General features: G+C 39.1%; 1 protein-coding gene across 1 annotated transcript; it reads left to right on the top strand.

Annotated features, from left to right (window-relative positions):
* Positions 1 to 23162, top strand: LARP7 (La ribonucleoprotein domain family, member 7). Its single transcript, XM_010150954.1, has 12 exons — positions 1 to 208; positions 1623 to 1723; positions 1833 to 1916; positions 4968 to 5132; positions 5788 to 5896; positions 6875 to 7249; positions 8246 to 8375; positions 10992 to 11149; positions 12013 to 12131; positions 14827 to 14986; positions 17311 to 17402; positions 23082 to 23162. Exons 1-12 carry the CDS (start codon positions 1 to 3, stop codon positions 23160 to 23162), a joined length of 1782 nt encoding a protein of 593 aa, XP_010149256.1.
* Positions 23163 to 27319: the final 4157 nt, after the last annotated feature.

The following is a 27319-nucleotide window of genomic DNA, read 5'->3' as shown; positions in this document are numbered from 1 at the left end:
ATGACCGGAATGGAGTCTGAAACTACAAGAGACAAAGCCATGGAGGAAGAAAGCACTGAACAGAAAAAGGAGAGAGAGAAAAAGAAGAGGTCAAGGGTTAAACAGGTGCTGGCAGATATAGCTAAACAAGTGGATTTCTGGTTTGGTGACGTTAATCTCCACAAAGATAGATTTCTCCGAGAACAAATTGAAAAGTCCAGAGATGGGTGTAAGTTTATATTCTCTATTTTTTCAGTAAATGGGTATGTTTAAGTTTGTTCCTCACTGTATTGCTGATGATAATTACAAGCTATTTTGAGGTGCATGTCTACTCCTGGGGAAGACAGTAGTTTCATACTGGAAACCAGCATTAGGATTAGTGGCTCAGGATCTGGAGCTTAGTAACAGTTTTTTAGAAATTGTGGTTAGTGTTTGTCTTTTTTTTTACTACAAGCCATAGGTTAGTGCAGCTGCCAGGGTAGAATTGACTGTTTGGGAGATCTGGGTTTCTTTTCTTAACTTTGTATGATTTTAAGAATAAGCAAACAAACAGGTGTCATTTTGCCCTTGGAGGTACAATGTTTGACTTGTAGGGTAGATATGTGCAGAAATTAAAATGCCACTTGCATTTGCGGTTAGTTACGGGTGGGTGTTTTTTTGTTTTCTACACAAGTTTGACATGTGAGAAATTGGTTATTTGCATGTATGGCTACTGTGGGTCTCCTCCTTTAGACTATTTTTGACATGGTTGATTTGACTTGGAGTAGGAAATTGAGCTTTGTTCTGAAACTATTCATCTGAAGAAATTAATTTCTGAAATTCATTTCTAAAGAAACTTGTTTCTGAAGAAATGAATTTACAGATTAGCTGCTGTGACTGGTGTGCTTTTGCTTTAAAAAACAGTACGAGTGATAAATGCAGTCTATCAATACAACAGTTAATTGACTGTGTTCTGCCAGCTGGACTAGAAGTGCAGTATATCTGGGAAAAGATGTGGTTGTATTACGTAAGGCCAAAAAAAAAAACCACTACCCACCTTCTAGCTGCTTGGTATAGTCCTGAATTATATTGAACTTAAGCCAGTTTTTGAAAATAGGACCTTCACAGGAATAAAATTTACCCTGCATTTTCCAGAGATACTAGAGCTTGGAGGTCTAACTTTTTTATTGACTAATTCTACATAATTTTCTGTCAAGGTTTTAGCAGCATGACTCACTGCAAGTGGAGTGCAAGTAGAGGCTCTTTTGTGTTGGGAAGGCTGGGTTAAACGCTTAATTGAGTACTTGAAGGAGAGGCATTTTTTCAATGCAAATTGTTTTTGTATTGTAAAACTACATCAGAAAGGGGGTTTTCTTCCTTTCTTTTCAAAGACAATACTTATCAGTGGGGAGGTAAAAGAATAGGATTCCTTTGATAAAGGTTAGCACAAAAGAAAATTAAATGTAGGTTTACTTGACGCTTTAATTTTGATGGTAAAAAAATTTTCTGTAAATCCTTGGCAGCATAGTTACACACTGCACTTAGGGTTTGCAGATTGTTTTACAAAAGTACTAGCAGACTCTTAATGTCAGATTGTAACGCAGAACTAATGCTTTCTAGATTATCCCAATTTCATCTTTTTCACCGTTTTTTTTAATCCCTAGATGTTGACATATCACTTCTTGTTTCTTTCAACAAAATGAAAAAATTGACTACTGATGGAAAGTTGATAGCTCGAGCAGTTAAAAGCTCATCTGTTGTAGAGGTATGTATTTTCCCTTTTATATTTGCTGATACTGGAGTAATAATGACCGTGGTATTGAAGCAAGCAATCATCTGATGGAAAATGCGTGTTCGTTTCTTGTTACTTGTAGCTGGATTTAGAAGGAACTAGAATCAGAAGACGCCAGCCGCTGGGTGAGCAACCAAAGGATGTGGATAGTCGTACAGTCTATGTGGTAAGGTTGTACGTGTGTTATTTCTAACTATGGAAACACCTTTAAATTTCTTGGTGTTAATTCCTTGAGTGTAAAACCTACTGTGCGTTGTCTGTGGCAATTTAATTGCATAGTATTACTTTATTAAGAGGTGCAAAAGCAACAGGAAGCAGTCACATTGTTTTACCAGAATTAGAAGGTAGATTGTGTTTGAGAACATCATGGATTTAGTCCAAGAAACATGTTACATACAAAGTATAAAATCTAATAAAATTTGATTGTCTTTGTTTTTTGCCCTGCAAAATAAAAGGACAGTGTGAGGGAGGGAAGTGCATTACAGGTGTACTGAATTTGTAATGCTCAGGCCTGTGGAGTGGGGTAAATGTGCATGTTTAACGCAGTACATAGTTTTTTAAATCAGAAATGTATCAGTGCATCCATATTCTTGTTAACACAGGGACTGGGCATGTGGCTGGGTACTGTTGCTTGTGCAGTGGAGGTGAGGGAAAGACATCAAGCTAAGGCAGGTGAGCGTTGGCAGTGACCATGATCAGAAAGGAATTAATCTGGTGCACTGATTTCTAGGACCGGTTTAAATAATTTTAAAGGCTGAGCAAAGAGCTGCTTCACATGCTAGTAAGAAAAGGTGCGCTTCCATTTAGGTATTACTGCTTTCCCTGGGCTTTTCTAGTTAATACCATTAGAGGAGCAACACTGGTACCAAGAAATACTGCATTACTGTAGTCAAAGCTTCATAATAATTTCATTAGTTTCCTCAAACAGGATATGGCTGAGTATGCAAGATAATAGGGATAGTTTAGAAAGTACTGTTTACAAAATCTGTTACTGCAAGTGCCTCTGCTTTTGTAACACATGGATACCATTCTTCTAAAGGCAGAATGTACCTAAACGAGCTAGTAAAAAAAAAAAAGTTTCCAATAGCACACTGTCCTGTGGCTACCTCGATACTGAAATGATAATTTAAATGAAAATAGCTTGTGCTGCTGGACAAACTCGACAATGTGATGTTATATATGTGTGAGAGTGAAACAGCTATTACCATACTATTGAGCAACTTAAGTGGTAGCGTGGAATGAAATCTGATGACTGAGCTGTCACTTATGTAAAATTCTATGCAATTTTTGGCATAGAATTGAAGCCAGTGTGGAATTCCTTTTGTCTCTAAAGAAAGCTTCTCATTGCTAGTGTCAACTTAGGCCTATACCTGCAGTTGAATTAGTAATTACCAGCTGGAGCCAAGCTTTCTGGGATAAAGATAGTTAATAATCATGGCCAAAATGCCAGCCCACACAGATAAAGAGGAGCTGGATTGCTCTCATCATTGCGTTCTTTAACAAAAGCCCAGAAAAGGTTATTTAAGTATGATGTGCCAATCATGGTATTTCCCCAACAGGGTTAGAGGTACTGCTTAGACCTTGTCAGATATTTTGTGAATATCATATTTGAAAAAGGTATTCCAGATTTAATGAGCTACACAGTCTATACATAGCTAAATGTTTTTTAATTTCAAGCTTTTCTGTAAGACCAAAATAGGTAACTGGTGTGTTTTGCTAAGTTACTGAATTCGTTGAGATCTTATATAGAGAATATCTTGCAACCTACTGCTGTCCAAAAGGGTGGGGTTTTTTAACTTTAAATAAAGACTAGTGTATGAAGTATCTGATTTTTATATTGAAACTACAGAAATGTTAAGCCATGTTAAATGGCTGGTATGTAGCAATTGGGGGAGCAGCAGCAGAAGTCCAAGAGTTGGTAAATTTTGCTTCATTCTGGAGTAGGTGAAAGAAAGGTTTATGTGGCAGGTTAGTGCAGAGGTTACACTTAAAGACTCTGCTATGAAGGATTGTCTCCAACAGTAGTATGTTTCCTGAATTCAAAGCTTCATTTGTAAACTGAGAATTGAGACTTAAAGATGTGTTTCTTTAAGGAATAGTAACTTCATTACTTCGTGTGTTTATGATCTCATTTAATTTAGGGGGAGTTTTCATTAAATTTCACTGAAATTATCTGATGGTTACTTCTAGTTGTAAAAAAAACTTACCTTTTTTTATAGGAATTAATGTAAGCTACACTTTGATGTACACTATTAATTTGTACACATCCCATAATATTTTTAAAGCTTCAAGTAACTGGCTTTTCAACTTAATACTGAAACCATATGAAATGTTTTTCTCAGGCTGGCAAAGTTCATGCAAAAGTAGTTTTCCACTTGAAGTGATGAATAATGTTTTCCTACAAGGAGAACCTTTTAATGCAGTAGTAACTTGCCATGAAGAAGTTAAAAAAAAAAAAAAAGAATGCTGACTCTCCACTGGTGTTTAGGCATGAATTTGGGAGTGGGGTTTTTAATGGTGTTCAATTTTTTTAATGGTATCAATTTAGAAATTGATATGAGAGGATTTCTGTGTGGTGAAGGGAAATGTTTAGGAACTGAGACATGGTGTCTGCAAGCTGCTAAAATGTGATATATTAAGGAGTTTATAGAAATAAGAATCGGACATTTTATCATCCAAGAAGCTGGCTAAAAATTTCTGCTCTATCTCATCAACATGCCATTTAAGTGCTAATTGGTTTGAGCAGTGACTCTTCACTGACCTGCAAGAAATCTTTCTGGGATACCTGGATTACTGACAATAAAAATAACCCCAAACTTGTGCTTTTCAGTGGATAGTTTGAGATGATGCAGAACGATGTTTGCACAGAAGTCTTAAATTTACGAAGTTATCTCGTGTTGCATAGGCAGAGCTGCAGGTGAGGTCTTGGTATCAGCCACAGGAAGAATATAAACACGTGGAATAAATACATAATGTATTTGCTATAGGTATATAAATGATTAGAGCTCCATTTTCAGATCATCCTTTTTAGTACCTGAATACTATGATCTCTCTACAAGATACTTACTGAAATTAAAATATTTCTCCACGTTGTTACATCTAACGTAAACATATGTGGTTGTGACAACTTTTTAATTAGTAGATGGAGTAAAATAGCTGATACAATGGTAATACGATAGTGAGAAAATGACATTTCTTTCTTTCTTTTTTTTTTTAGGAGCTACTTCCCAAAAATGTCAACCACAGTTGGATTGAGCGAGTGTTTGGGAAGTGTGGTAATGTAGTTTATGTCAGTATACCCCGGTATAAAACTACTGGCGATCCAAAGGGATTTGCCTTTGTTGAATTTGAAACTAAAGAGCAAGCAGAGAAAGCTATTGAGGTGAGTAATGGTGCCTCTGGGCTCTTAATATGCTTCCTGATTGTCTCTTTGCCGTGTGGATGGTGTAGTGTTCTCTCATTCGCCTCCTGAATCTTAGAGAACTTAAACTATCGTAATCTAAAATCTTAATGTGGCAGGAGTTCTGTTCCTGTCTCCTACCTGCAGACCTCCAATCTATGTCACAATTATTTAAAAATATAATTCTGTTAAGAACCTGGAGACTTGGTAGAAGCATAGGGAGTATTTTTTGGGATAATTTGGTTGGCCACTCTTGGCACCTTGTACAGGAACAGAGATCTCTGTGAAACAGTACTGTGGCTATTAAATTTCATCTGAGAAGCATGGTCATACCTAACTTCCTGTACTTAGATGTGATATGGATACAGAAAGTTAAACACGTTTCAGTATCATGCCAACAGATGCATAAATGTATCACATTAATAATATGAAATCAAGCAAGCTCTGCGCTTAAACAACCCCAACACCAACAAAAAGTCCCATGAAGAGTGTCACACCATTGAAAGAGCGATGTATATGTATCACATACTGCTGGTTTTAACTTGAGTGGAGATTCTTTTAAAAAGAAAATATTATTTTTAGTAATGACCTGACAAATTTTTTAGTGGTGTTGTTTTTGGTTGGGTTTTTTTTTAAGTTTTTGAATAATCCACCGGAAGAAGCGCCACGGAAACCTGGGATTTTCCCCAAAACAGTAAAGAATAAGCCTGTTCCTGCACTGAATACAAGTAACAGCACTGTAGTAGGTAAGCATTATTAAGTTTTTGGGATCAAGAAGCTCATATTCTGAAGACAGAATTTTGAACTGCCATATCACTACAGTCTGATCTCATGTTTCTTAAAAGCTTTATAAAAATAAAAATGGATGTTGCCATTTGATCAGTGTAGACTGAAGAATGAAACTGAACAACTAAAACATAGTCAGTCACTACAGTCTGATCTCATGTTTCTTAAAAGCTTTATAAAAATAAAAATGGATGTTGCCATTTGATCAGTGTAGACTGAAGAATGAACAACTAAAATATAGTCAGTTTCTACCTCTTTGTTTTCCTGCTTGATAAGGAACTTAAATTTGTTTTTCCTCTGTTGCCAACTACCACCGTTAATAATTCTAGGCTGGCAGAACAGCTTTTAGGCTGCACAGTAGATCGTTATCAAAGCATTTAGCAGGAGCAAAAGACAAGTTCGACACAGATTATTTTTACGACGTTCAGTATTGAGGGGAAAGATACAGACATAAGAGCAAAATTTTATATAAAATTGTGCGATTCAGATGAGTTTGTGATCATCTGACATATTTCAGAGCATACCTTGTGGTATTCTCTGCTAAAATTTTCTGTGAGATGACTATGAAAACAGTGATTTTTGCCTTTCTTCCTCTTTGGAACTCTTAACATTTGAGCAGAAATGTCTATAGTGGAGTCAACTTCTTACAGCATATTTACAATTCCACTTTACATAACTCATGATTACTAGTAAAAATGTGGAGGATCTTGCTAAGAAAAGCAAGTTCACAGTTGAGCATGTTTCCAATGAATACTATCTACTATAACTTCCAAAACAGGAATCCTGCATCACAGGATTGTGTTGCAATTTTGATCACTGAAACATTTTTTCCTCTTTTCTGATGACTATCGTGCCATGCAGTATCACGATTGTTTACTTAGTTAATTTAGACTAGTGTTTAATCGTTGGCAGTTTTAAATATTGTATTTTTAATACAGAAGAGAAGAAAAAGAAGAAAAAAAAGAAATCCAAAATCAAGAAAGAGAGCAGTGTACAGGCAGCTGTAGAGGCAAAGGAATCAAACCCAAACACTACCACAGAGCAAGTACCCAAGTCAAAAAGACGTAGGACTTCATCGGAGTGTTCAGAAATGGAGGGAACTGAGACTCACAGGCAGCCCTCCAAGAGAGAGAAAAGGAAATGGGACAGAATGGAAAGCTCAGAGGTTCCTTGGGAAAGCAGACCAGGGAAGAGAAAAAGAACCAGCTCTGGAGATGGTGAGACATCAGCTCCAAAAGTCAAGAAAACTGTTCAAAAGGAGGAAGTTCGTCCTGTAAAAGAGGAGACATCAGAAGCTCCAAAGGCGTCCAATGGTAAAGTTTTTTTGATGATCTGTATGCTTGAATGAAATGAAATGGCAGGTACATGTCTTGGAGATTACAAATGGCAGGCTTAGTAATGAGGGACAAGCCTAGGTAAGGAGAAGAGCTTGAGATAAAGAAACTGTTTTCTTTTCAGTTGAAATTGTATTTGCAGTAGTCTCAGTTAAGTAAATAAAGAATGTTGATATGCAGGGGGTACCAAGCCAGTGAGGAAAGGGGACTTGCAGGGAACACAGCTGGAAAGCCATGAGAAATTGAACAAGTGTAATACAAATGCATTAGGGAACTGACTTTTGGAGGCTAGTAGGTGTTAAAGATGGGTTAAAGATGCTTGATTAGACCTTTCAGGTGCTGGACACTGAATTTCTGTTTTTAGAAGACTGAGAAATTGACTGGTAAAAGGTGGTTCTGCTTAGGTCAGTAGGCAAAAACTGGTTTATATGGTGGAAGCGTAACAAGGTCAGTTTTCGAGTATGTGGTGTTCCCTGCAGTTAAATTTAAACCTGGTAATGAGTCATTGGAAGGAGATAAACTGCACAGAGAATAGGAAAGATCTTTCAACACTGAAGCAGGTAAATCTCATCAGAAATAAAAATACTTCCCAAAGAAGTTAATATCTGTAGAACTTCACTTGAAGTATGGATTAAATAGTCAGGCTAGGCAAGTGGTGAGACAGTATAAGAATCTAGATAAGATCAAAATAAAAAAGCAATCCCAATTTTTTACATGAGATAAGAGGGGGAAAAAAAGCAATAAGTGGGATTAAAAGCTGCACTGAAACCATGTTTTGGTTAAACAAAATCCACGGTTAGAGGCTGTACTCTGGTAGTTGAGAAAGTGGACTAGAAATAGGTAGAAGGAAGGCTCAGATTCTTGTGAAAGAGCTTTTTCCAGTTTGAAGCTGAGAACTGGTGTTTATTCAACTGTTCTTTGTAAGCAAATAATGCATTTAAGCATCTATATTTTTCTCTTGGACTTTTAATGTAGATGTTTCTGCAGAAGATGACAAAGATAAAAAAGACACATCCCTTTCAAAATCTAAAAGGAAACACAAGAAAAAACACAAGGAAAGACACAAAATGGGTGAAGAAGTCATTCCGCTCAGAGTACTCTCCAAGTAGGTTATGAAACTCATTTGTGTGACTAGTTTATGGTACCTGGTGGGTGGGTATTTATTGTCAAATTGCTTCATAACCTTTTTGCAGCATGAGAGCATTTTTCATTTTCCATTTTTTTCACTGACCCAATTTTAATTTTTCACAGTGGTATTGGGGTGCTTTGTCTGCTGGCAGGCTGTCACAACAATTAAAAGTGGCCTTTTTTATCCACCACTTCGAGTCCCAGGACTAAAGAAAGTCAGGCCGGGTGGTTTTAGCTTGTTTGTTCACAAATTATGTAATGTTTTAAAAGCACTAGTGGTGGTCTTTTGGTAGCTGTTGGGGGTAGCTATCTGGGGTTTTTTTAGTTACATTTTTCTTTCAGTTTTGTTGCTTTGAAGAACCTTAAGTGTTCCACTCCTGAGGTATGCAGCTGTATGAATTGTCAGTTACAGAAAGCTTTGTTTTGCATACTTTTATTGAGGGTTTTATTGCCTAACAGCCCGATATACAAGAATTTCACAACGTGTCCAACCTTTGCAGTATTTAATTCTGACTTTAAATCCTTGTGTGTCTCGACAGTCCATCACCATTGCTAAAGTGCAATTCCAATTTTTATACAACAGAGTTGCATATTAGCAACAGTATTAGCCTGTAGCCGAGAAGGTTCAAATAGCACGGTTTTTGAAGTCCAATTTAAAACTGCTGGGCTCTTAGAGGAGTCACCACAACTATAACATGGAAGCACTTACTTTTTTAGGCGTCCAGCAAGTACCTCCATGTTAAAGTAGAGGGGGTCCTTGCCATGTTGCGCGATACCGTGATGCTTTATGTATACCAGAGGCACATGTGTACTGCGAATACGTCTTCTATTTCCTAGGATGGGGCAGGTACTTTCAGTTAAGGAAGAAAGGATTCACCATCACTAAAACATGGAAGCACTTACTACTGAGGAACAAAGCAAGTACATCCACATTTAAGTTGTGGGGGTCCTCAAGTAGAGAGACTAAACAATTTTTTAAAAAAAGCATGTCATAAACGGAGTTCTGATAATGCAGTTAAGAATAAAAGCAGTTAGGCTATTTTGAGCTGTACCAAGTTTTTAGAAATTCATTCGGGAGCATTAGGATCCACCGCCACTGAAACATGGAAGCACTTACTTTTTTAGGCAGCAGGTACCTCCATGTTAAAGCGAAGGGAGACCTTTAAAAAGTTGCTTTAAATTTTTCAAACATAGAGGACGTGGAAATTATTTTGTCGTTCAGTACCACCCAATGCTTTTAGTTCCTGTGGGAGAAGCGTGCCTTCATCTGCTTGCAACCAAGTCTTCTGTTTTGCTTTTTTCGGGTCTAAAATCTTGTAGCTGAAGTGTAGACGAAAAAAGTAAAAATCCTGGATGTTGTTTCAGTATTGCGGTCAGGATTCACCTCTACTAAAACATGGAAGCACTTACTTTTTTTAAATCACAGAAAGCACCTCCATGTTAAAGTAAAAGGGGTCCACAAAAAAAAAAAACGGTTATCGGCGACGCTTCTCCTCTTCGACCGAGACTCTGGCTGCTGCGTCAAATACAGGCAAAGTTTTAAAGTTTAGTTAACTATTGCAAAGGAGAGGAAAAGAAAGTTTTAAAAGAGCATAAGCATTGCAAATACTTGCCTGACTCATTCCCCATGGTCTTCTCTTCCTTGGAGTCAAGTTAACAAGTACCTCCTTGAGCTTGTATTTATACCATACCTTGCTATGGAATGGTGTTGCCTTTTTATCTCTAAGAATCATTACGTGGGTCTTTTGTTATTTTAATGTCTTTGCTCTGTTGAGAATGTATGATCCTGGGTGAGTCTGGATGCTTTTTTGAAGTATACAGTTGTCAATGTTAACAGCTAAAACCATTACCACAAGATATCCTCCTCTTTAAAAATCCTCTATCAGCTTGTTTGATAGCACAGATTAGGGTAACAATGAGTCGTTCTCACAGTGGCACTATAGGCATTGTGTTTCTGTGGAGCAAAGCTCTAGCTGTTTGCAGAAACATCTCCATGTTAAATATATGTAAATATATAAATTGCTTCCATGTGGTGGTATTTTTTAACCAAAATGCATTTGAATAGTAAGGAATGTTCTTATCTCAGTAGGTTTTTGGTGAGTTTAACCAGTTGTTGATTTTCCATCAATGATTTTTCTAGAAAATAAATAACTGATTCTTACTATAGTCACACAGGAGTGGGTGCACTGAACTGATTCAGTGAATTCAGTCTCTGAATTAACTCTGAATTTAGTGCTTATGCTCTGTGTAGTTTCAGTAGAAAACACAGCTTACCCAACTGTTCTGTATCTTTTCAAAATATATAAAACAAATTTGGGAGTGACTCTATTTCAGTGATAGGTTGACCTTGTTAGAAGTTACTTGGAGTATTGAAAGCTAAAGCAAAATAAAAATGCAGATATAGACAAGGCTTGATATTTTTTTTTTTTTTTTGACCTAAGTGCAGGGAGATCCCTCATGGTAAGAATACTCTGCACTGCTCACTGAATTCAGCTGAAGCTACTTGTGAACTCTTTTCTCTTAAGCTATTATTTGGTTTCTAAACATGATTTTCTTGTTTACAACTGACATCCTGTGCCTGTGTTGCTTGTAGGACCGAATGGATGGATTTGAAGCAAGAATACTTGGCCCTTCAGAAGGCCAGTATGGCCTCCTTAAAGAAGACAATGTCTCAAATCAAACCCGAGCCTGTGAGAGACATGGAAACAGTCTCTTCTGCGCAGAAAAAGCCTCAGTCTGAAAATGACAAATGTAATCCTATTTGTGATGGGTTTTTTCTTTATCTTCATGATTCCAGTACGGGAACATAAGTGATTTAAGATGCTGGTTCTCCAGAACCACTGAAAAATGGTTTTATTTTCTATAACGCTGCTGATTTCTCTGAATGGCAAATATTATTAAAAGGTAGATTTGGGACTAAGAAATTTTGTAAGTAAAGACGGAACAAGTCATTTAAGCGTATTTCAGCAGCACTTCTTAACCCTAAGGATATTTTTAGGTAATTGTACTTATTAAAGCCTCTGAGAGGATTAGCTTTTTTGATGATGCAACTTGGGCCTGTTTTGCTTAGGTTTAACTTACCTGCAGCGATTTACAAAACAATTTCTTGAAGTAAGGCATTAAAAAATGACTTGATATTGGGTTTTATCAGCTTTATGGTTAAAAGTAGCTTTGTAATTATGTCTTCTTAGTTAAATTTCTGCATTTTTCACAGATAGACTTATTCTGTTTTGCTCTGGATTGCTTCACTGACTTCAATACTGCCATTTCAGTGCCTGTCAGCTTATTTTTAATTGCTCCAGAACTGAGGGTTTGACTGTTAACTGTAATCAGTAGAATATAAAATATTCTTGTAAGAATACCCTCTAGGCTGTGGAAACAGACTTGTCTGACTTTTCTTGGAGCTGGTTTTTTCCCCTTTTTTTAATTTTTATTTACCCGTGTTGACGTTCCTTTATGAACAGGCCACCTAATCTGTAGTCGCAGTATTTCATGCCCCTTGTTTTATTTCTTGTTTACTCCGCGTTGCCTACATGTTTTCATAGCGCCTTTCGTTTGTCAAACTAATAAATGTAACATTTTTTTCTTCCCCCCCTCTTTTTCAAATTGAGCAGCCACCAGTGCCGATTCAGCCCCTCCTGCCAAGGCTAACACAATGGGACCCCAGTTCGTGAGTGGAGTAATTGTGAAGATCATTAGCACTGAGCCCCTGCCGGGCAGGAAGCAGATCAAGGTAATGCTTTTGTAACCTCAGGGTAGCTGTTAGCCTTTCCTCTTACAGTGCCCCCCAAATGTTTGAATATGGAATACCATTTAAACAGGTCTTACTGATTTCCCCCCCATTTGTTTGGCCAGTAGCTGTGTACAGATTCTTCTCTAGTGCCTGTTAATGGCAGGTTTTACAACGGCAAAATAAGGTAAAAGGGATGTTTCAAAGCCAAAATTAGTGTTTGGAGTGCTTCAAGCAATGTCAAGTTTATAGTGAAAACGACAAAAATAAGTAATGCTCTAGAGGATGAGTAGTTCTGTCCAGTTTAAAAAGAAGCTGAAGACAAAACGGGTGCAGTGTTCTGTCTTCGTCATAGTGAAATCTGTAGTGGTATATTGGGTATTTTTACCATTACCAGGAATTTGGAGCAAGAAAACCCTTCTGCGTGAGAAAGCAATTCTTTTTTTCGTTAAGAAATTCACAATTATAAAAAGTCCAGCAAGAGTGACAGCAGGAGAATCTTGTCCAGTAATTTTTTCACCCATTTTCCCCACCCGTGACAAGTGGTTTTTTCCTCAGTTTAAAAAAAAAATAAAGTTTTTAGGATAACTTCAGTTTTGTTTCAAATCTTGATAGGGAAGTCACACATATGAAGTAGAATAGCTTCTTTTAAGGACAATAGCAGTTTTGAGCTGCATCCTTTGGAAATGGAAATATTAAAAGTTTTCCAAAGGAAGTAACTGGCTTTTTCTAGATACCGAATTTTCCATGAATGTGACACAGGGCATTTGCTTTCACAAACTGCACTTCTGGATGGGTACCAACTGGAAAGAATTTGAACTCCTAACTCAAGTTGGAATAATTGTTCAGAGCACTGAGGACAGAGAGAATGGTTCAGAATGCCGGGTCTGATGTGACTTGTCAAACTGCTTGTATTTATAACCGGTCTGTAATTTTACGTAGTCCATCTGAACTCAGTGGCTGCTTGCAAGCCTGTGAAGTTTAGTGTGTGCATAAATCTGAGCAAGATTAAAGATGTCTCTCGCTGAAAACAAACTGATGAGAGGGTTTGGACGCAATCAGCCTTATCTGCCTAGGTGTATTTGTAGGCGGTTGTCTGAGTGCTGGAGACACCGAGAGAATGCTGCTGTAACGTTTGAGGGCCCCTGTGGCTGCAGTATACACCTTATTGTGGTGTCAGTGTCACACCATATTGCAGTCTGAAGGTAAGCTTGCTGTTCCCACAGTAGTTGTAAACAAACTTAGTTTGGTGTTTCCAGTTAGTCATTAAGTTTTAGGGGAAACTAATGCTTTATGGAAGGAGGACCAAATGAGATTGGGTTGGCCTTAGCTGTTATTAATCATCTCTTTGGTTCCCATAATAAGTATATGTCACAAAAATGCTTACAAACAAATAAGGCAGGGTTTATACAGAGGCATAAAATGCATATAGCTGGAAGAAGCCATCATATTTAGGTTACACCAGCTCTCTTCTGGGTCAGCAGTGGAAGCTGCAAACTGCAGTGGACACTTACTGGAATTTTCTGGCCATACTAGTTGCATTTATGAAAGGTGTAAGTCTTTGACAAAACCTCCCTTTGCCTGTGTTCCTGAACTGTCATAGCTACCCAAGTGCTGCCACAAAGCAATGCATCTAGGGGTTTTTCCTTAATGAACTTCCGAAGTTGATCTGTATTTGTGATTGTGTGGCAGGCTTCACCACTTCCACACACTGGCAAGGTCTTTGCAGGGTAGTTTCAATGTTATTTTGATGGTTTAATTTTTTACTTCACTGTTTCCATATTTTGCTATAAAGGTGCTCCTTGGAGACTATAACATTTGCAAACTCCAGAGAACTGTTTGAGGCATCGTAGTTTTCCATGTAAAAACTTTGGGATACTAGAATTAGGCATGTAAAGTAGCTTTTGCTGGCTGTCAGATAATCTCAACGGTATTGGCACTTTTAATTTTCTTTTAAGGCTGTCCTCGGTGGTGAAGGGTTAAAAGCAGTGTGTAGTTCTTGAATAGAGGCATCTTTCTTGAGCTGCCTGCTGTGAACAGAATTGACTAGGAATGTGTGGTCTTACTTAATTTCCCTAACAGCAGGTATGACAAGTGAAGTGCTTCATCTGAAAGGGCATGTGTGGCTCTTCTTCCTTCAGCTGCTGGTGAAAATTTTCAGGCAGAGGTCACTTCATTAAGATAGGAAGGGTTTACTATTACTCATTTCTCAAATAATCTGCCATGGATGAACTTGCTTTTATATATTTCATGCATATAGTTTCGCTATTTTTTCTGTTGGACTGACATATATCGCTGTTATAGTACACAAATAATTTTTTTTTAAAATGTCCATTCAGCTACAGTATTGAAATAAATGTATAATTACCGATGCTCCATTAGTGAAATTACTATTACGTAAAAATCAATAATATCTTCAAGAATTAATGTTTTTATTGTTTTCTGAGGGCAAGATGATAAATCCTGTAGGCTCATAAATCAGAATTCAGTTACAGCCGCATTGTGAAAAATGTTAATTGAAAACTATTTGACAATAGATTCACTGATTAAATGAAAAAGTTCAGTTATTGCGTGATACTTAATGACCTTTTTGAAAATCTCAGTATACAGATTGAATGGTCAGAAACTCACTCTTTCTTCCTTTTTTTTTTTTTTGAAGTCTGGCTTATGGTCTGTGTTTTCTCACATGCCTTGACAGGATGCTTTGGCAGTGCTGGCTGATGTTGCTTACGTGGACATGCTGGAGGGAGACACTGAATGTCATGTCCGCTTTAAAACTCCTGAGGATGCGCAGATTGTTATGAAATCATACAAAGAAATACAGATCAAAAACAACTGGAAATTCGAAGTTCTCACTGGTAAGACTTTTTTTAATGGTAGTACAGCAAAAGACTTAAATACTGTGAAAAAAATTGTATCGCATGGCAGCTTTATGGATATATTTAGATCTCTTGGTAGCTGTGGAAAAGACTGCCTTTTGTATGTGAGTCTTCTCATTTTGCTCTTACAGTGAAATTGATAAAATGACCAGGGGTTTTATGCCACTTTTCAGAGCAAAATAATGATTTTTGCTTGCCTTCGTGAACTTTAATTATGTTCTTTTGAGATAGATTTATTTACAATACTTTCAGTGGCAATGGACTATAGATCTTAATTCACGTTTCAGCTTTATGAATATAACATTCTGATGATGCAGAAGAACTTTAAATGTAGGTTTTCTTGAAAATACACAGATTACCTGTGAAATAACAGGATGGAATAACATGGATATGCTTACAGTAGCTTTAGCACTTGCCTTCAAATTAATCTCTCCTTTTTCAGGAACCTGGGTAATTTGTGTCAGACTAGTGCCTTTTTTTAACTGTATTTAGACTAAAATTTTTACTGACTTCCCTTGGAACTTTATCTTAATGTGTGTGTGTGGTTTGGGTTTTTTTTTCCCTGAAATTACTGTTCTAAACTTGTATTGTCTATGAGACTGGACTAGTCTTCCAAGTGTAGAGAAACCTCTTTATGGAAGTAAGGGGTAGAAGAAGAGGGGAGGAAGGGGAGTCTCTCATACTTTATTACTGTATTTGTAATACTTGCAAGTATTAGACATGCACTAGAAATCCCAAATGTGCAAAAAAAACCCATCCAGATAAAGCAGTCCAGATGAGATACTCATGTATTTGTATTAAATATTTTACTCCACTCCTGCAGATCCTCACACGGAGCCCGACATGCAGGGATGTAAACCCTCATTAAGTGTCAGTTAAGAATTGCAGAAGGAAGAGCTATAATGGAAGCATTAACCTTTATGATATCAGTGTTAATTAAAGTTTGAGACACACTGAATGCTGCTACTGTCATTTGGAGGTGGATTTGTCTCCAGTGTGTTTTGTGTTCCAGAGATCCAGAAACAAATTGAAATACAGCATTTTACAGCTGTGTGCTTTGTGTATTTGTCTCTGGGTTTGTATCTTTGCATAAAAGGGTGTAGTAGTTGTTTGGGACTAAGTACTGCATTGTAGGAGAGTTCCATTCATAGTCTGAGGTTTTGAGTTTTTTCAAACTGATTCATTGAAATGAGAATGGAAAGGATTCTGAAGAACGCAGGAGTGACTAGCAGCAAGGATTTCAGCTTTGCTTGGTGCCATAAGGTGAAAACAGAGAACAGGTAAAGAATATTTAATGCTCCCTGCTGCAGGGACTAAAGCTTTCCCAGCAATATATTACTTTTTAGGACTTTGACTAAGTGTCTTCAGCTTTTCATCTGACAAGATATGAAATGGCTATAATAATGTTTGGATGTTACTGTGGTTGAATGAATAAATAATGCTGTTAAAATGTATGCAAAATTGGTTCTTAGAATTACTGATTCCATAACTTCTGCTGGAATACTTTCCAAGATCACTTGGAAACTTACTTGTAACTGAAGATTTCCCCTGAGACTAGACAACATTGCGTCACAAAATTCCCACCACAATAGTTCCAGCACAAACCAGAGCAAACAGTGCAAACTGCTTCTTACTGCCAAACAGCTGCTGAAAAAAGCTGCAAAATTTTCTCTCATACCCTGCCCCCCTCCATGTTAAAGTATTCCTAACTGCCCGTGAAATCCCCAGAGTTTGCTTCTAACAGTGGGTTTGATGACACAAAATAATCTCGGTCATTTTTACGGGATTTTTTTTTTTTTCCTTCTGTTTGAGCGTTTAAAATCAGTCAGAGGGTGAGTGTTAGTAAATCAAAGGGCCTCTGGGTGCTATGGTGAAACTTTAGCTAAAACAGCTCCTTCTGCTAATTACATGTAGACTGATGTTTGCCTAGTTCCTCAGCTCTTCTTGCTCGGGAAACCGTAGTTAGGTTCTTTGACAGTCCAGCCCTTGAGAACAAAATGCATAGGACCTTGGTGCAGGTCTCATCCAGCTCGTACAGAATGAACAACTCTGTGTCAGCTTTCAGCTTCTTTGGACAGAGTTATCCTTTTCTTTTTTCACCATGGTGTGTGTTGATTAGATGTTGCAATGCTGTATGATTTGTCTGACTGAAATTGTAGACTGACCGGGAAATACTTGTTAGGATTCCGTTACAGGCATTCACAAGGTATTTGAAAAGACTCCTCATGATGCCTGAGAACATGGCATCCACTTGTACGTGAATACTTTGACTCATGTACTGCAATGTTGATTTGTTTTTCAAGGTGATCATGAACAACGCTACTGGCAGAAGATTTTAGTGGACAGGCAAGCTAAACTTAACCAGCCTCGAGAAAAGAAGCGGGGTACTGAGAAGGTAATTTGCAAGTTTAGTGGTTTTTGTTTTTTTTTTTTTTCCCTTTACAGCCATGGTTAAAAATACAACTGTTTCTAGGTCTACTTTTTTGATGTTTCAACATTTGGCTTTGGTTTAAATCACTTTCTAATGACTTGGCAGCAGGACTTTACAGCCACAGAGTGGAGAATGTGTGGCTGTCCTGGTTCGATTCCCAGATGCAGGGCTCGACGTTATGGAGACAGTTGGAGAAAGTTAAGTCCATGACTAAAAGGCAGGAAGTTAATTTGTAACCCGGATTTCCTTTAAAACCGGGTCTGGATGAGCTCATTAAAAAGTTGGGTAGTCTTGATTTGTTCTAGTGTGATGAAGGCTAGTGCTTTAGCCTTAATTCTCTAGTATGATAAATAAAATGTTTTTCTTCAGGATGAATCTCTTTTCACACAATTTACACAAGCTTTTTAGTGATTCAGTTCTGTGGTTAACACTGATGTGTTCCTAGTGTGGTCAACTGTCTCTGCACCAGTGTTTCGGTGTCCTGATCCAGACAAACGTGGCTGCTGCTGTGAGCATTCATAGTGGAGCAGCTTCCAGAACGAAACTGACCCTTCACATGTATTGAGGTTTCCTGCCAACCTTGACCTTGGGGCGCCTGTCAGGCCACGGTATAGAGGGAGTGTTACAATGAACTTGCAGGCTGCAGTCTGCCCTCGTGCCCCAGAAGATCCTTCCAGGCATGAAGGGCTCTTAAGCCACTCAGATCTTTACCTGATAGAGAGGAGCCAGAGTGTATCACAGGCACTTTATTGCTAGGTTTACTTAACACAGATTGCAGACTTGGCTTTAAGCTCAGTCTTTGCTGTTGCTTGCAAAACTTCAAAGTCATCTGACCTTAATTATTTTCTGGTGACTTTGGAGGCTTGCTGTAGTTTTTGTTTCTTAGATGCCCCAGTGATGCATACAATACCAAAAATTTCCTAGCTGTTCTCTATAGAAGTGAAAACAAAAAAGTTACCTTGACCTAAAGAAAGAGCAGTTGTGCAGGTCAAAACCTTATCTTGTACAAGGTGTATTTTGCATGTGTTATCTCTTTTATCTGAATGTTTCTTCAGAGATCCCATAGGCAAGACATATGAGTCTAGTCCTTTTAATCCAAGGTGTGTGTAAAGAATTTCCCAATTGACTGATATAACTTTCTTAAAAGCATAAAAATGGCATTGACTCTAGCCATTATTCTGAAATGTAAGCAGTAATGGAACATGAAAACTGTATAGTTTTAGAGCCTTTTACTGAGTGCTGCCAGGTTGGGGTGTTTTGTTGGGTTTCTTTTTTTTTTTAAACAAAAGGTGCCAGTGACACCTTTTGACTTTAATTTGGACTGTGGGTGCCTGGCTCTCCCATTTCTGTTCTTCATCTTTTGACGATTGGTATTTGTTGACCAAACTGGTGTAAATTGGCCAGTAGTGCACCTCATCTAGGCTTGCAAATATAAACTCTCTCGGTTCTGCCTAACAATAACAGCAGAGAGGATGCAAACTCCTGCTCCTCCCCCTTACCCATCACCTTGCTACACTGGGAGGTGTTAACTTCAAAGCTTAGTGAATGCTATTTAAATGCTAACGCCATTAAGTAAAACATCGAGAAAAGAATGCCTTGCTGTAGTCAATAACTCTTAACCCTTTTGCTACTTTCTGACAGTCTGTATTCCAGAAATATAGACTGATAATAAGAAAAACAGTGTTTCTCTGTTCATTACTATTAATTTTAATCTGTTGTTTGAGAATTCTTGCAAAGTACTCACAACTTGATCTGTTTGAAGGTTGCAATAAAAGCAAGGAAGTATGATAAATGATTCATAATTGAACAAGTACAGCTGAAGATGCCATTACTGTATCTTTCTTGTAAAGATCTGTTCTGTTCATGGTTTTTAAGTCCCTTGCAAGGTCCATCTTTGAAGATGAGCCTTTGCCTATTAGCAGCATTCTATACTTTCTTTCAGTTAGTGTTTTAAAGTAGGCTTAAAAGTTAAGTGCAGAAAAACTACACAGCTGCAGTGGTGTCAGTGTGAGTACAGTAATAATGAACATAGATGCTGTTGTGTGGCCTGCATCATGTTACAGGCAGTACACAGTAACCGAGCACAGATGCTTTTGAGTGTATCTTGAGGCAGACTGAGACTCCTCTTTTTTCATGTGTTCTAAAAAGTACAGGCCCACTCCACTTTCTTGCAATATGTCCTGTGGCATGCCAGGATAAGGGTTAATGATCAGCAGAGGGTTTCTGGTGTAATCTCCCTTCCCACCCCCAAAAGAAAAAGAAGTCATAGGGGTTTTCTTTCCTCTGGCATTGTGCTTATAAGAAACTAAATATCCAAAAGAGTGTAGATATCCCGAGGTTGCCCAGAACTTGTGCCTAGTGCCTAAGCCATCCTTTGGACTCAAAGTTGTTGAATGTGGGGCTTTTCCCCCAGGCCTGGTGGTTCATTGCCACTTCTGTGCTCCCCTCTGCTGCCCCTGCCAAATCCACGTTCTCTTTAGTCTGTTCAACTGCATGATAAAACAACTTTGGTGATTTAGTCATACAGATGAAAAACCTGGCCAGCACTGTTTCTTCAGGGCGGCGCTAGTTTATGCAGACCTGAAGCAATTCATCAGTCTGTAGCCTTAAACTCTCCAGACTGATGAAAGCCTGCGAGCTTTTCCCTTGGGTGTTTGTCTTCTGGGGGGAGGAGCTGCTGAGCCTAGTTTACACCTTGTACACCCCCTTACACAGAAGGGAAGGAGGAAGATTAAGAGGGTGGGAGTGGTGGTAGAAGTGAAAGGCATTTGGTGAGGAAGTGACAATTGGGTATTTACGAAGGGTGGAATCATTTGCAGAATATATGGGAAGGGAGGATAGTGGGAATACCTGGGCATGGCCCACACTGCTCTCGTCTGAGTATGCCTGGGGCTTGGGGGCTGTGTCCTTGCAAGACTGTGTGTGGGTGGGGAGAGTTCCCACTCTGGAGCACACCTAAGTCCCTTTTCCTGGTTCTGTGAAGCGGGTATCTGTGGAAGGGCTGGGTAGCTGGAGATATGAAGTCTCCTCTGTGGTGCTGGTATAGAAACACTCACTGATAGGAACTGGCCGATTCATGTCTTAGGGCTTTACTTCCAGTGTTTGTGATTCTCCGAACCATATGCTGAGCGAATGAGCCACTGTACTCCTTGCTTATTTTTAGAGTATAACTCTCTTAATCCATTTTTCAGACACCAGAGAGTAACAGTAACTCAGTTCCGTCTTCAGATCAATTTTATTTCTGGAGAACAGTTGAGAAAGTCACCTACCAGAACTTATGTTCTGATGGTTTTGAGGATATGTTAAGGGTTGCAATCAGGTTAAATCAGGGGCGCAGAGGGGGTGTACCAGTGTGACTGGAGGTTTAATTACATTGCAGCACAGCAGACAATGCATCAACATCAGTGTAGAATGTAATTCCTGAAGGCTGTAATCCGTGCAGCAGCATACATTGCACTTACGTGCTGTGTACAAGACGCAGTGTCTGCAGCATACAGCTGTGCCCACAGCCATAGGGATAGATAGTAAATAATTTGATTTATGTCTAACTTCTGAAATCAAGCAAACTCCTTACTGCACTGTATGCTGAGCCAGTGCCCTACTACCACCACTAGCTAATATGTTTTAGTAGTCTCCATCAGAGACTAATGTGGATTTATGCTGGTGTGCTACAGATGTGCCCAGATTCACAGCAGTTTCTTGCTTTCTCACTTCTTATTCACAGATCAGAGAGCTTGTCTTGTTCCTGGCATTTTTACGCCTTTTTTTTTCCCCATCTTACTCTCTTAACAGTTCCTCATGAGCTCTTTCTTATGGTTAAGGAACCTTAATGGGGCATTGCTTATACTTTTGGAACAAAGCTTATACTTCTGCTTTTGGGTATTAGGATGACCTTGTTGCAGTACTGTAGTTAAATCTGTGAATGTTCTAGTATGGATGCTTTAAAAACACCCATTTTAAAGCATCCATACTAGGACATCCAGAGATTAAAAACAAGTATGTTTTTAAAGTTGTTCTCAGTGATTTGTTTTCTGCCTGAAGACCCAATACACAGAAATTGAAAATCAAGAGGTTAGTTATATTCCATAAGATCATTTCTCATACCACTGTACTGCGAGTGGCTAACTTTCTCATTTGCCAAGGAATGGCACTAGTGACAGCACATGTGTACTCTGAAACATATTCATGGGATAGAAACGGAAGAAAAATGAAGATAGCTGAAGAAGTTTTCCCAGAGGGGGTGGTGAGGCACAGGAACAGGTTGCCCAGAGAAGCTGTGGATGCCCCATCCCTGGAAGTGTTCAAGGCCAGGCTGGATGAGGCTTTGAGCAACCTGGTCTAGTGGAAGGTGTCCCTGCCCATGGTAGGGGGGTTGGAACTGGATGGTCTGTAAGGTCCCTTCCAACCCAAACCATTCTGTGATTCTGTTAACTGGTGTGATTATCTAAATGTTGGTGGTATTTTGAAAACATAAGGTTTTTCTTTCCTGTCACTTTGTGCCTTTAGCTATTTGCAAGGCAGCAAAAGAACGATTTGACCTGCAGTGGGTGGTCCATGAGGGAGTTGGTACTGAGGTTATGGCCTTAAAGTGTAGATGTCATAAATGATCCCAGATAGCCCAGTATCTCTCTAGTAAACTGGGGTTTTAGCTATGCTCAAAGTCTAGATTTGGATTCCCTGCTTAAAGTGGGAAGCTGTGGGGAGGGGGGAAGAATGCTTTGTCCCAGGGAGAAGGCATGTTGTGAGAGTCCTCTGAACTGACATGGAGCACTGTCAGGGTAGTGGTGTGCAGAAGGTGCGCTAGCTGGTAATCTTCTGCTGGTAATCTTCTGCTGGTAATCTTCTGCCAAGCAAGGAAGGCTGCCTGAGCATAAGGGAGATGGAATTGCTGCCACAAGTGAAGGGTTCTCTGGGCAAAGATGGAAGCTGCAAGTACTTGTAATGTTACTGAACTGAAAAAGTGGTTTCAGCAATATCAAAGTTGAGCCCTTAAGGCTTCAATTTCTGTGGAACAAGTAAAGCAATCCCAGGTAACCTAGTCAATCTCCTTAAAATGCAATTGAAAACAAACAAATCCCTGGTCAGACAGCATTTTGAGTTAGAGATTCCTAGCATCGGTTTCTCTCCAAACCGCACCATTATTTCTTGAGATTCATTCCCAGGAGGGTTGTGATAGATTTTTGTGTTGTTTCCCCAGCCTGAAGGATGGCCTCCATCTGGATCTCAGCAGCTTTGGTTTATAGAGTGTAGAAAATGACACAGTATTCCTAATGCCTTTTTTTTTTTTTCTTTTAATGATCTGACCTTGTTTTTCTGACATCAGTAGCAGCATGAATCCAATAAAAGGGGGGTGGGGTTAACTTACTGTATGACACTGTTTTGGGTTTTTTGAAGTTGTAGTGTTGTTCTCTTCAGTCATGCTGGGAGGAGGAAGGGATGGAATCAAAGATGCTGCACTGTCCAGAGATTGAAGAGATGCCTTAATATTTTTGATGGTTCTGAGGCAATACTGAAATAAATTATCAGGACTGCTTTAACTTTTTTGTCAGATGTACAGGTTAGCTTAGCTGATTCATGTTTGTGAGAGAAAATCATAATATAATTTTCCTCTGATCTTTTCTATAATTTTTTTCCTGTTTGCAGTTGATTGCTAAAGCTGAAAGAATAAGACTTGAAAAGACGCAGCAAACAAGTAAACATATTCGCTTCACTGAAGATAACTAACCGAGATTGCTGGTGATCCTGACAGTGAACTAGGTATTAACAAAAAAACATCCAACCAACCAAAAACCACAAAAAACCAAACCACCACCAACCACAACTAACTGAAAACCCTGCAAACACCACTGCTTACAGCATCTAAACCGTTTGTAAGAAGGCATCAAAACCTGGTCTGTTTGATTCACAGTTCTGCAGAGTACGAAGATTGTTCTGAATCCCACTTTAAACAGGCTGAATGTTTGCTGCTTCTGAGCCTTTAGGTAAAGCTTTCTGGAAAAAAATGTATTAAGAGACCTTGCTTTAGTTCACTTCTGGGTTTGGGTTTTTTTTTTTGTACGTTGAAGTTTTATACACTAGGTTATGAAATAAAATGCTTGAGAGATTTTCAGTTGTGCATCTCTAATTCTTCAGTCTGCTTTCTGACACTATAAATAATAAAACTGGTTAATGGTAAATAAACCTCTCTAGGCCTTTGTTTAGTCTGTCAGAGTGTTCCAAACTACAGCAGGATGACTGCATAATCTTTCATGTGTTTTAAAGTGGCTAGGACTGTCAGAAAATCTGTCCTTGAAGTCTGGAAGAAAATTCAACTGCATGAAGTTCACACTAAACTGAATTTAACCTTCTTTTTTTAGAATAATGTTCCTGGGGAAGAAATAAGACAAGCATTGTAACTCTAGCTCCAGGAGTAATTATCACTTACAGATAAGTGTTAAAGTTGTGTAGTTCACAAGTTAGGATGGTGATCTCAATGTGCTTTAAAGTATGTTGTTGTACACTGGCAATTTTTTAAAACCAAAAAGAAATCTAATCATAGAATTGGAATGATAAGAGGTTGAACTTACGTATGACTAAGTGTAGTGTTAAAGCTCTCTCCATTAATGTAAAGATGAATTGACATGTTTATTTGTGAGACTGCCTTAGTGAATTTTATTGCAGGGCAAATAAGACAACACACTGGTTTATAAAAAGGTGAAAGTTCCTTATAAATAGAAGGATGAGCAAGTTATTTTCAAGCCAGAAGTAGGTTCCTTAAAATACCATCAGCCTCTTGAAGGAAACAGTCAGTGACGCTCCAGGCGTTTTTGTGGCTATAGATCTTGTGGGAAAGGTAAGTTAACATTTTTAAATTCTATGCTATCAACTTAGCGGGGCACTGTAGGTATTTTAGTGATACATATTATAATAAAACGAAGTTTGATGCTAGTATTTCTGCTGTCTGAGGCAATGATCCACCTTATTTCTGCTAATTCCTGAAAGTAGCAGAGGTGTAATACCCACAGTGTCTGCAGTCATGGACATCAGGAGGCAAAGGAGGAGAAAAACCTAGGAAAAGTATTTTTCAAGAGATTATACCAAAGCATATTCACTGTAATCGGGCTGTCCCAGGTAAGAATGGTGTAGTGAAGCAGCACAGTAGGAGGGGAGGAATGCTTATGGGGCACCAGTTATGTGCTGCTATTTGTGGTAATCCTAACGCAGCAGCAGTGGGATACAGTATTTACTTGTAGGATCCGTGGGGCTGGGCACCACCCGCGTGAATCTCCATCGTTCACTCTCCCAAAGACTGCAATTAACACGGGCTACCGGCAGACAGCATCCCTCTCCACCGGTCCTGAGTGAGTGACTGGAACGCTATGGCCGTGATCCAACTAAAGATAGCAGAAACACAGAGAGGGGGAAAAGCACAAGATAAGAGACAAACTTTCCGGGGGTGGAGGGGAAGAGCTTGCTAAAGGTTCTTGGAAATTTCGTAAGGGCAATTCCTCCCAGGGGCCTGGGGGAGGTGGGGGAGGGAAGGCTGGGAACTAACCTGTATGCCAGGTGCTCCTCTGGACTTCAGCAGTGTTCAAATGTGTAGTCTCATTGCAGGATTTTTAAAATTATTATATAATTTTGCACACCACTGTTAAACGAAGTGGGTAAGAAATTTGATGACACAGTAGAGAGAACTGAGAAACTTAGCTGTGAAGTGATCAGTGAATGCCTTCTAAGCATCCTGCCTGAAAGATGGAAGATTTTGGCTTGGTGTTTTTTTTTTTTTTTTCCCCATCATTTCTGTGATATGAAGGGGAAAAAAAAAACCCAACAGCCTACTCTGGGTAAAATGGTTTGAATTTTTCTGCTGAAAATCATTTAAGTCAAATTCATCCATGTTATAAATAATTAAGATCATAAATGATTCAGGCTTCTTTTGTGGAGAGTGGAGCAGAATTGCAAAAGCACAAATATTGGAGTTTTGCTCTTTTATTAATAATTCCTGACTTGAACACATAGCAAGAGCTAAGAGTCACCCTTCGGTTTCTTTCCATGTTTAGATAGGTTAAGTATTCACAATTCAATGTCAGTTTTCTTTTTCTCCTTTTTCAAACTAGTGCAGAAATCTGCTTGAGCAGGGAAGGGTGGTGTTTGTTTCTTTCTGAAGAAGTTAATAATAGAATTTTGGTACTTAGTTTAGAAGTCATGTATGCAGAATATGGTCTATATGCATTGACAAAACAAGCCTGGGTTCTTAGGTACGCCAGAACAGTTTATGTATTTCTTGGTCTTTTAGTACACATGACAGTTAACGTCTGCTGCTCTTAGTCCTTCCTATCCAAAATGTTAAGGAGAGGAGTCCATCTGTTGAGCCTTACCTTGCATCCTAAAGGTACTTCCTATTTGACCTGACCTGGGGAGGGTGCCTTTAGTCAAGTCTGGCACATTTACCTGCAGTGGTTTGGTTTGTTTACAGTTGAATGTTCTGCTCTATTGGTTTTTTTTCTCTAGGTTGATCCATTCCTAGGAATGTCCAACAGTGACCCCCTCATACTCCCAAAGAAATACCACATTTTATTCAAAAATTCAGAATGATACTGTAAAACTACAGGAATTCATAACCTTGGACTGCTCATTTGCTGATTTTTCTGTCTCCCTTGACTGAGTGTTTTGAAAGAACATTATTGCACATAAATCGGCCTGGAGCAAAACCCAGCATTGATTCTGCACTTCGTGACCCAGAGTAGGGCTGAATCTGAAATTATTTTTAGCGGTCGTATTTATTCCTCCCTTCCACTAGCTGCAGACGTTGCGTGGCACCAGTAGGACTGTAACGCTGGCCTGTGTGAGGCCTTTGGTGCCAGCAGAACATTTGTAATTTGGGTCTTCCATTAAAAAATTTTTTTTTCTTTTAAATACAGAGCAACAAGAGTGTTTGATTGTAGATCCTGTTGTCCACAGTCTTGTCCTCTCGAAGGTTTCTTCGATTTATTCTCTGATGCAACGTTTCCAAGCTTAGAGATTGGCCTCGTGAGTACTGTTGTCTTTTAGCAAGGACTGTTGCACTTAACTCGGCGGTGCCAGCTTGCTGACTGGCCAGGGCTCCATTGCGTTGGGCTTTGTGTACAGATGCAGAGCTCAGAAGCAAGAGGGACACGAGGAAAGAGAAGGTGATGGCAATGGAGGTGTGCAGTGATTAGTGGGATGGCAACAAGGTCGTTTTCAGTGAGCAAGTGGAGGACCTCAGTGGTGCAGAAAGAGCAGCAGGGCCTCCTTGCGCTCAGCCACAGAGCCACTGCATGCCTCTAAGGGACAGACACATCCTGCGTCTTTGTGTCCTCCCGTTTTGTGACTGTCTGCCTCCCCCAAGCTGTGTTTGTGCTGCACAAGTGCTGGGAGCAAGAATGTGGTTTAGCAAAGTACCTGTGCTCAACAGCAGCAGCCTGGTACTCTACAGTTTCTGGACCTGTGGGTTTTCAGTAGCCAGTCATCTGCAGTCAGTGCAGTATCCTACTCACGGCATGATGCTTGTACCCCATTGCCCTTTCTGCCTGTCCCTGGGGCGTAGAAAAGCTTCTTTACCTCAGATTTTGCACTTTGTGTGAATTTCTAAATTTCTTTTTTGACTGTCCTCAATCTTACTGTCCTCTGGAGCAAGCAAAAAGTCTGGGGGGGGGGGAAAGAAAAATCCTATAGTGAAGTTGCACTGAATTACAGTTCCCACGGGAGACTCGAGGTATCATGAGATGCTGAAGTGCTTTTGTCTGGGCTGTGTATGTCTGCAGCGAAAGAACTTCCTAAATCTTTATCTGCTGCCTCTGTTGACACGCTGTATTCCCAAAGACCATGCCCTTCTCTGTTAACTCTGTTAACTCTAATTCTTTCACTTTTTTACCATCTGG

Source organism: Eurypyga helias, unplaced genomic scaffold, assembly GCF_000690775.1.
Source record: "Eurypyga helias isolate BGI_N326 unplaced genomic scaffold, ASM69077v1 scaffold7174, whole genome shotgun sequence".
NCBI classification, from domain to species: Eukaryota; Metazoa; Chordata; class Aves; order Eurypygiformes; family Eurypygidae; genus Eurypyga; species Eurypyga helias.
Note: the sequence above shows the minus strand (reverse complement) of the source record. Positions and strands in the feature narration are given on the sequence as shown.

Coding starts and splice junctions, on each gene's coding strand:
- LARP7 (XM_010150954.1), top strand. CDS start 1: ATGACCGGAATGGAGTCTGAAACTACAAGAGACAAAGCCATGGAGGAA. Junction 5,897..6,874: donor AAGTAACAGCACTGTAGTAG/GTAAGCATTATT, acceptor TTTTTAATACAG/AAGAGAAGAAAAAGAAGAAA. Junction 12,132..14,826: donor CGGGCAGGAAGCAGATCAAG/GTAATGCTTTTG, acceptor ATGCCTTGACAG/GATGCTTTGGCAGTGCTGGC.